The following is a 10,707-nucleotide window of genomic DNA, read 5'->3' on the forward strand; positions in this document are numbered from 1 at the left end:
CTAATCAATCCTAATTTAAAAAGAATAATGTGGGGGTTACCTTGTAGGGAGGATTTAATGAGGATTGATGAAAAAGGTTTTGAATAATGTGGGGGTTACCTTGGGGGTCACCTTTGACCTTGATTGAGCTGTTATTGTTCGCTGCTTGCACGTGGGAATCCCGGTGTGCCTCGAGGGTAATTTTGTCCTTTTCACCCAAAAGTTCATGTGTCGCCTCCATAAGTTTCTTGATTATTTTTGGCTCAAAAAATACCCCCACACCTGTTGGGCTGCCCACAGGAAAAGGCAACAAGTGTAGAGATCTCCAACTTTAATGTAGATTCCCACTTGGACTTGGAATTAGATTCTTCTAAGAAAGGGAAATAAATCACCTCCAAAGCCAATTTAAGCCTACCTTAAGTAGGGGATTAAATCAACTTCGAAGGGCAATTATTTATCTCTACAAGAAAGAGAGAAAGCTAGGGGATATTCGTTCTCTCTTCCTTAGCGTTCTTCTTTGTTTATCTGTGTAAAGAATCGCTTTTCGTTGATTTCTTTGTCTTCTCCGCCCCACACCAATGTAAACTAAAATTAATTTTCTTTATCTTCGTCTTAGGTGGTGCTGCCTCGGGGCAACCGTCGGGATGGTGTGGCACGTCGACTGGCAGGGGCCAGAAGTCGGCTTGGCATGGGCAGAGGAGATGGTAAGGCATGGGCCACAGTTTAGGGTGCCACGTCTGGGCTACTTGCCAAGAAAACTACTTGAGTTTGATTTCTCAACTGCTGTAGATAGAGTAATCAAGGACAGAGTTGCCAAGATCAGAATTGTTAAAGATGAAGTGTTGGATGAACGAACTATTGAGTGCGAAGTGGCTACTGCCCCATGACCATTTGTTGCATAGCTAATCTTCGAGTATTCAATTTTTTGAGCTATGTGGCCTTCTTGCACTGGTGAGCAATTAGTTTATCATCTTGCATTGAAGAGCAGACCCAAATGGCTATCGGGAAATTAGTTTACCCTCTCGCACTAAAGAGCAATTAGTTTATCCTCTCACATTGAAGAGTAGACCAGGATAGGTGTCGGAGAATTAGTTTACCCTCTTGCACTGGAGAGCAATTAGTTTATCCTCTTGCACTAGAGAGCAGACACATATGGGTGTCAAGGAATTGGTTTACCCTCTGGCACTGGAGAGCAATTAGTTTATCCTCTCATACTAGATAACAGACCTAGATAGGGGTTGAACAGTTGTTGTAGACAGCAGTTGAGCCAGGCTTATGAATAACATCTTGAATCTTCATTGAGAATAAAGAAATGGATCAACTGTGTTGGAAGGTAGAAACTGTATAACAAACTGGATGATCCTTGGCTTGCAAGGTTTTGTTTGTCGAGCTGCTTAAGACTTCAAACATATTTGGAAAAGCCCTAATGGGGTTCATAGGGTGATGGAGACTTCCCCTGTTTATGTAGGTCATGTCGTTAACCTGTCAAGATAGTCATCGTACCGACCTTCATTTGTCAACTTCTCAAGGTATTGTTTCCACTTCAGGCAACCATTGGTAGTGTGGCATGGTCCTTGATGGAAAACGCAATACTTTGTCTGATCCAGCCAGGTAAGATCGCCATTCATGGGTGGCAGCAGTTCTAACCAAGGTTCGTTCTTGAGCTTACGGAGAATTTGGCTAATTGAAACTGTGAATTGGTGAATGTTTTGGGCGCTGAGTCATCTCTGGTTAGGGAACGTTCCATGTGATTTTTTTCTGACTCATTTTTGTTAGACTTATTGGCATCGTCCCATAATGCGTGATTTTCCGTCAAAGCATACGAAGCTGCCAGGGTCAGTTTTTCTCCTACAATCAGTTTTTCGAATAAAGGGTGTTCGATAGAAATCCCATTTCGGAATGCTGCCGTTGTTATGTCTTCGTTGCAGCCAACAATCTTGACTTTCTCTGCTTTGAACCTCTTGACATAGTCGCGAATTGTCTCCCAATGATCTTTTACGATGCTGAAGAGATGATCGGTCCGAATCTTGAGATGTCGATCCGGATCTTCGTCTTCCTTATACGGAGTGAAGTGAGGCATAGTGAACCTATGAGGTGGATCTGTTCACTCGATCTCATCCGTGAATGGTGATATGCTTATATTGGTCATGTCTCATCGAAGCGCATCGTCAGTAGCCTCGTTGTGTTGGAAATTGCACTATCGTTCAGTCAGAAGCCTCTTACCTTCTTCTTGAATTTGCCTTTGCAAGGGCAGCGGAACTTTTGGTTGCCCCCGGTCGTGACTTATTGGTTTAGGTTACTCTTCCTTATGCTCAACTTGTCTACGCCGTGGCTACGATGAATGTGGCATGTTCCTGGTAAGCAAGCGTGCTGCTTGTAGGCTGCCGGTTGAACTTAAGTCAAATTGAGTGACTACTTCTCTCTGTCTGTCATGCTGCCTACTATGATGTAAGGTGGAGAATGCTCGTTGCGAACTTAGTTGTGAATGAATACTTAGCCTGGAAGGTTATCTATGTTGATAATTGGAGTGTTGCCTCAATCGTGAACATATGCTCGTTCGTGGGCTTGATCGGGAGTACACGCTTCTTCACACTCTAAGACAAGAGTGTACGCTATCCCAAGGACCTAGGTAGGAGCGTAAACTGCCAAAACGCTCAGATCATGGCTAGTTGATGGGCTGCTTGCCGAGACACTGCTGGAGAGGTTAGTCATATGCCCTTGTCCTACTTCGAGATACCTCGTTTGGGGCACGCTGCATCTCGGTATGTTACAAAAGCTGATTCACCAAGGTTGTCTGCTGCACGAGGGCACTAGTCAACTTTATGACTTGTCGGGAAAAATCTTGTTCGCCATAATGGATGGAAGTGCTTAGATGGTAGGGTTCTCCATAGGTGGTAGGAATGTAGTAGACTCTGGGTACAAAATTTGAGCCAGGATAGGTCAAATCTGTAGAAACTCGAGGTGAAAATGCCCCCAGTTTAATCATCGGTTTAGAAATCTGAAGTCGGGACGGTTGAATCGATCTTGGACCAGTTTGGGTTACTTGGAAGGCCACGAGAGTGGGTTGGGCCATGGGAGTAGGCTGCTCCACATGCGGTGAGCGTGTGTGTTAGGCTTGGGCTCAGCTCGGGGGTGTGTTGGGCCGGCGTCAGGTCGCGGCTCGGGTCGGCTCGCCTTGGGCTTGGGCCCGTGTGGTTTGGTGTGGCACATGATGCTAGGTTGTCCTCAGTGCGACTTGGGCTTGCGAGTCTTAGGCTCGGCTTTGGAGCGCATTGGGCTCGTGCTGGCCTTGGACCTGCGAGTGATGGGCTGCTCCAATTGTTGCAGCTGCTTGGGCCTCAACTACCAGTGCAACACCATGGGCTTGAATATAAGCTGGCTGCTTTATGGCACGGGTTTGGGCCTGCTACTGCGAGGTGGCCTGCCCACCATGGGCAGTGGGCTCACCAAGAGTTGTTGTCGTGGCTGCTACCATGGTGGTTATCACGGTTTTGCAGGTGCATTTTCGTCCAAGAAGAAGAATGCAGAAATTTGCATCCACAATACCCATTGGGTAATGAATTTTCCATCGGTTAACGATTATATCCATCTTTGTCAAAAAAAAAAAATTATACTCATACAATTGACACACAATAATTTCGTAAATACTCATTTCGTCCTGAAATAGCCACATCCAAAATAAAAAACATAACAATGAATGAATTTTATAGAGTATAAAAATAAGAGTATTAAATGAAACACTGATGATGTTGGCAGTTGATCTCCCATAAGCATGATGTTTGGTGCATAATGAATATAGTATAGGTTCGGTGATACGATTATATTAGGGAATTGTTATTGGCACTCCAAAAATCTCATTCTACACTCCAAACTTTCTATATTTGGAAAGAAAAATACACTTGTGAGGAGTGTAGAATAAGATTTTTGGAGTGCCAATAACACTTCTCTTATATAATATATAAAATATATTATATATTATTCAGTTTGGATTCGGTGATGGATATGGATTGGAGATCCTTATAACCATATCCAAAACCATAACCGAATAAAGTTCACGGTTTTTCCCCATATTCATAATATACCTGAATTTTCATACCCAAATCTGCTTCATTCGGGCAGTTATTTACGGTTATCGGATTTAACGATTTGAATTGGCATCCTTAACTGTTATTAGGGATGAAAACCATACATTTACTATTGTATTTTATTTTCTCAATTCCTTAATGTGGGACTTAGGGCTGGTTTGGTATTGCTGTGCTTTGAAAAAAAGCTGCTGTGAGAATAAGCGGCTGTGCTGTGAGAATAAGCGGCTGTGAAATAAAGCCAGTAGAGTGTTTGGTAAACTTTTTTGTGAAAGTGCTTTTGGAAAAAAAGTAGGATGATAGTGTGTCTTTTCATTAAAGGAGCACTGTAGCTCCGTGTGCTTTGAAAAAACTGGCTTTTTTTCAAAGCAGCAAATAGCAGCTTCAGCTTTTCCTTTGATTTTCAGCTTATTCTCACAGCAGCTTCCAAAATAAGCCCTTTTTTTTCAGTTTACCAAACACAAAAATGACCCTCAGCTTTTTTTCACAGTGGCTTTTTTTAAAATCACCTCAATCCCAAACGGGGCCTTATATTCAACACGGTATTTTTCTACTTTCTACACAACTACATATCTTAATAATGATTTTTTTTTTTCGAAAGATAAAATTTTATTGAAAAAATAGGATTAAAGCCGAACCATTACATTTGCATCTTCTGCTAAAATATTAAACAAGAATTCAGGACCTAATTCATCACAGCCAAATCTCCCGCCATGCTTAACGACGTACGCCGCGATCGAATGGGCAGCACGATTGCATTGACGAGGGGTAAAGCAAAACCTTACCAACGGAAAAACACAAGTCATTCTCCAAATATCTTGGATATAGACCTCAATATTCACATCAACAGTCATCTCCTTATTTAACATGTTGATCAAGCCTTTAGAGTCCGATTCCACCACCAAACAGGTAGTTCCCGCCCAAACCTCACTCCCCACCAACGACTCTAAACCCTGTCTAATTGCCTCCGCCTCCGCCATAATGGCGTCCCCGAACCGTCCCCCTCCTACTCCTTCTGCGAGCAAAGGAAGACCTGTAAAATCCCTAAGAACCCACCCAACTCCTCCCTCTCCCGTGGCCTTTTTCCAAGCAGCATCACAATTCAATTTCAACGTTCCATACACCGGTTTTTGCCACAGTATTGGCCCTCCCTCGTCCCCCCTCTCCCCCTCCACTATTCCATCTCCATACCTCACCCCTCCCACCCCGCTGACTGCCCTACATCCCCCCCGTACCCTATCCCTCCTATCCCTTCCCATAGCCCCAGCCCCCCCTTCCGAAGAATCCAAAGCCGTGCGAAACTCCTCCACATGCCGCTGCCAGAGTTCCACCGCCACCCGTGGATCCGTCTTCACCCCTTTGAAAACCATATCATTTCTGCACTTCCATATACGCCAAAAACCAAAAACCACCTGTTGCAAGATCAAATCCGCACCCTCTACACTCTCCAGATGCTTCACAATCAACTTCCAACCTTCCAAAAAATCATGCACGTCCATAGCCGCCATATTCAATTGCATCAACGTTCCAAACCAAAAACTACGGCTAAACTCACAATTAAAGAAAAGATGAGCCTCAGTTTCATCACTTACTCCACACAGCTCACATCTATTCATTATATGAATCCTCCGACGTTCCAAATTGTGCCGTACCGCCAACGCCTGCCTACCAGCCTTCCACATAAAAAACTGGAGCTTTGGCGGAACAGCGAGAAGCCATATCTTCTTCCACAACCCGCCCAAAGAACCCAAAGAACTCGACATCCCCCTCCCTTTCCTTCCAAACTCTCCATTTTTCATCATATCCATTGCAACATGATAACCCGACCGTACCGTATATACGCCGTTCTTTGTATAGTGCCAAATTCTTTTATCCTCACACCCATGGCGACTAAACGGAATAGCTCGAATCAAATCAATATCCGCCGGTGCCACTCCCCTTGCTAACGCCTCCAAATTCCACCCTTGCCTATCCACCGTCATCAACGTACACACCCTTGTATTAGGATCCAAATTCCGCAGCACCGGCTTGAACGAGTGGGGTTTAGGAACCCATGGGTCAGCCACCCTAACCGTCTCCCCGTTACCCACCCTCCATCGAAGCCCCCGAAGCATAATTTGTCGCCCCAACAAAATCCCTTTCCACTCCCATGAAGAATTCTTCGACTGTCTTGCCTCCAAGAACGAAGCATGGGGAAAATATGTATCCCTAAGCACCATACTAAGCATCGACTCTGGTTTGTCCATCACCCTCCACCCAATTTTCTCGAGCATGGCCAAATTAAACCCAACAAGGTCACGGAATCCCAAACCTCTCATCTTCTTACTCTCAGTCAATTTGTCCCATGCCACCCAATAGCAACCCCTGGTATTTTGTTGATTCCTCCAAAAGAAGTGAGCAATGACTCGCTCCATCTCCTTACACAAAGTCACAGGCAATTTAAAACATGCCATAACATGATTCGGCATCGCCATTGCAACCGATTTGATCAAAACCTCCTTACCTGCCGGGGACAAAAATTGTTCCGCCCATCCATCTATGCGACTTTCCATACCACGTCGTACTGATTCAAATATCGCCTTCTTCGAATGTCCAAAATCTGCCTGAATCCCCAAATATTTACCAAAGCCATCTCGTGCCTGAATATTCATGCTCGACACAATACGCTTCTTAGCCTTCTTGTAACAACCTTTCCCAAAGAAAATAGAACTTTTCGCCAAGTTAATAATTTGTCCAGACTCCCGCCCATAGCTCTCCAAGATCCGGATAACATTCCCCACCTCATTTTCATCCGCTTTACAAAAAACCACCGAGTCATCTGCAAAAAACAAATGTGAAATGGCGTTTGCTCCAGGTGCCACTCGCACCCCACTAATAAGCCCTGCCCTTTCATTTTTCCGAATATACGCAGATAATGCTTCTGCACATATGAGAAAAAGAAAAGGTGACAACGGATCGCCCTGCTTCAATCCCCTCTGGGGTCGAAAAAACCCCGAGGGAACACCATTGACCATCACGTTATACGACACCGACGATATACATTCACGAATCCAAGAGCAAAAAGATGGATGAAAACCCAAATTCCTCATAACGTCAAGGAGAAAATGCCATTCCACACGATCATACGTTTTTGCCATATCAAGTTTGACCGCCATTCTACCATTCTCACCCTCCACACCTTGTTTTAAGGAATGCAAAATTTCGTGAACAATCAAGATATTATCATGTATCTGACGCCCAGGAACAAAAGCCGATTGATTACCACTAATAACTCTATCCATCACATTTGTCAGCCTTCGAGACAGAACTTTAGCAATAATTTTATACACAACATTACATAACGCAATCGGCCTTAGTTCCGTCATTCTTTTCGGATTCTTCACCTTCGGGATTAAAACAATATGTGTGTGATTAACCTTCTGGAGCAATCTCCCCGAGTGATGAAAAGCCTGAACCATCCGTATAATATCCTCTCCCACTACCTCCCAATGATCTTGAAAGAAACCAGCAGTGAATCCGTCAGGACCAGGAGATTTAGTAGCTGGAATTTGGTGGGCGGCATCCCTAATCTCCTCAGCATAAAATGGCCTAATAAGTTCAGCATTCTGTCTCTCATCTACCTTCAACTCCACACTACCCGCCACCTCCCCTTCCATCCTTGCACCACCAGATTGAAATAATGTCTTAAAATAATGGATCACAATCTGCTGTACACAAGCCGAGTCCGTTTGCCAAACCCCGTGAACATCTTCCAGTCATCGGATCTGATTGTGTCTTCGCCGTTGAACCGTTTGAGCATGAAAAAACTTAGTATTTTTATCCCCTTCTCGGAGCCACATATTCCGAGATTTAACTTTCCAATATAATTCTTCCTCCTTCAATGCCACAGCCAAAGCCTTCTCCTTCCCCCTGATATAATCATGCCGCACATTCTCATCCATCAACCCCTTCCTAATCTCCTCACGAAGTTCCACAATACGACGTTGCGAATTGGGTTTCATAATCCGCTTCCATTCTCCCAACTGGCGCCTGGTTCCCTTAAGCTTTTCAGAAACCTTGAATGCTACTGATCCCACCACCGAAGCCCGCCAAGCATCCTTGATAATCTCCCGACATTCCGGTGTCTTCCCCCATCTAGAATCATACATGAAACGCCTCGGCACTCTCTAAAAATTCCCTTCAGAGGACATAACCAACATGGAATGATCTGATCCCTCCAACTCCACATGCTTAATTTTCGCATGGGGAAATAAATTAACCCACCCCGCCGTTGCTACCCCACAATCAAGTCTTTGTTGAATCAGCCCATCATCCCGCTTATTACGCCATGTGAACGGATAACCTTCAAACCCGAGATCAAGCAACTCATTATCTGCTAAGAAATCTCGGAAATCCCTCGTACTCGCCATGGATCGATAGTTTCCTCCATCCTTTTCCGCGTCATCCACAATATCATTAAAATCACCAATCACCAAACACTTTCCAGCCATCCTGCTAATCCGTTTACCCAACTCATTCCATTGTCGCTTCCTGCGTTTGTCGTCAGTACTTGCATAAACTGCAAGCAACGACCAGTCTGACTGGAGTGGATCACTCCCCACTCCCAATTCAATAAAAAAGCTACTCCATACAATACTAGAAATGTTTGCCACATCCTTCCAAAAAACACACAACCCTCCACCTATACCCTTTGGTTCCACCGGTTGCATAAAATCCATGCGTAGTAACTTACGTAGATATTTGTAGCGATCAGTCTTATTTTTTGTTTCAAGTAGAATCACCACCTCGGGGTTGTGAAGCCTTGCTTGCTCCACCAAAGCATCAACCATCAAGGAACCCCCAATTCCTTGACAGTTCCAGCATAATGTTTTCATGGCGACCGTGGAGACCCATCACGGCTGGTCTCCAAAGCCTCAGAAAGATTAAAAGCACGTTTCTTACCCCTGTTAGTGTCGTCCCAATACATCCCCTCATTCTCCACCTCCACCATCTCACTTCTCCTTTTCCGACTTCTATTCTCCCTACTTAACGCATCAATAATTGGTCCCAGCTCAAAAGGGTCCGAATCCTGAGGTGCAGTATAACCCCCTCCATTTTCCTCCCCCTGTCGCCCTCCCCCCTGCTGCATCCCCTACCCCGCACTCACATGCTGCGCCTGTCCCAGGATCACCTCATCCTCCGTACCCAGTGGAATATTCAAATCCAATTTTACCGACCGGAGCACCTCCACTCCATCATCACCTATTCTCCCCATAGGCTCATGGAAGTCAAGCAAAACTACATTCTCCACACCTGGAACCACAACTCCCCCCTCCCGCCCAATAAGGCCTGCATCAAAAGCCTGCTCCCGCGCTTTACGAGCCTCCTCTTCCACATGTGGATGATGTGTCTGCATTTTCTCCTGACTCCCAATCTCTGCGCCATACATACTAACAGCTGCATCAGATGTCTCCGAAGATGAGATCGTATTTGTGTCCTCAATACTATCCACAGTGAGGCTGCCATTTCGTCGGCGACTGTGCTCCACTCTCCTTCCCCTTAATCCACCCCCCATATCACCATGCATGCCCTCATGTTTCAAATCCCCATCTCATTTGGACTCCATAGATCTCCGACTGCCTTCTCCCACTATTGGATGCTTAGCTCGACGCGACGGAGAACGAATAGGGTTCCCTCGTAAGTCCGCCCGAGCCTCAAGTCCCTCGTAGAGCAGTACTCTCCTTGGTTCCCCATAATCATTCCCCACAGACATGCCTTTCCCTACCTGTAGTTCATGTGGCTGACAAACCCTAGTCACATGCCCTAACCTCCCACAGTACAAACAATAATTGGGTAATCCCTCGTACTGAAACTTTACCCACACTCGCCCTTCGTCTGGAAACTGCACTATCGTCCCCCGCATCAGTGGTTCACGCAAGTTAAAGCGAATACGTACCCTCAAAAACCGTCCAATGCAGTCCCGACTACTGGATTTATCAACAGTTAAAACCCTACCAATCGTGCCCCCTATTGCCGTAGCCACTGCCTCCGTCATACTCAGCGGTGGTACCCTATGTATCTGCACCCACATATCCCCTATGGACAGGTCCCTCCATCGTTCTACGCTTCTATGCGTGCATTCCCCCACCATTACGAAATCATCCCTGAATGTCCACGGAAAATCCGAATCAACCACACGCTGCATGTCACTCTTTGCCACAAACCTGATCAGGAACCGCCGGTCCCCTACAACCCCAAAAAGAAACCCCCTCCTTCCCTCGCCACAGTGAAGTAAAACAGTCGATAAACGCATCCGCATTCACTGTCCGCTCAGTTAGTACTTCCGCCACCAGAATGAACTGAAAACCTAACAATGCTCCATCCACGTCCTTCCGACCGATGACCACTCCCTCCTTCTCCCTATCAGTGAGATGGAGTTTATCCCCCAAAGTCTGACCTAGTTCCTCCATAAGCCCAATCGTACTCGACGCCTCCATCGCAACACGCCGTCGTCAAAACCCTAATTTTCCAAACCCTATTCGCCAGTTTCGTTTGCTCCGACTTTCACGGACAAAACCTCCTTACGAGGACCGTACTACTCCTACAAAATTGTTGAGGCATTAAATTAATAATGATTTTAAATTTATCTAATTTTTTTCAAAAATGA

General features: G+C 45.4%; 1 protein-coding gene across 1 annotated transcript; it reads right to left on the reverse strand.

Moving 5' to 3' along the window:
* Positions 1-7,816: 7,816 nt before the first annotated feature.
* LOC139194645 (uncharacterized) lies at positions 7,817-8,935 on the reverse strand. Its single transcript, XM_070819539.1, has 2 exons — positions 8,339-8,935; positions 7,817-8,227 (listed from the first exon to the last, which is right to left on the reverse strand). Exons 1-2 carry the CDS (start codon positions 8,933-8,935, stop codon positions 7,817-7,819), a joined length of 1,008 nt encoding a protein of 335 aa, XP_070675640.1.
* Positions 8,936-10,707: the final 1,772 nt, after the last annotated feature.

This window comes from Malus domestica, chromosome 03, assembly GCF_042453785.1.
Source record: "Malus domestica chromosome 03, GDT2T_hap1".
NCBI lineage: Eukaryota > Viridiplantae > Streptophyta > Magnoliopsida > Rosales > Rosaceae > Malus > Malus domestica.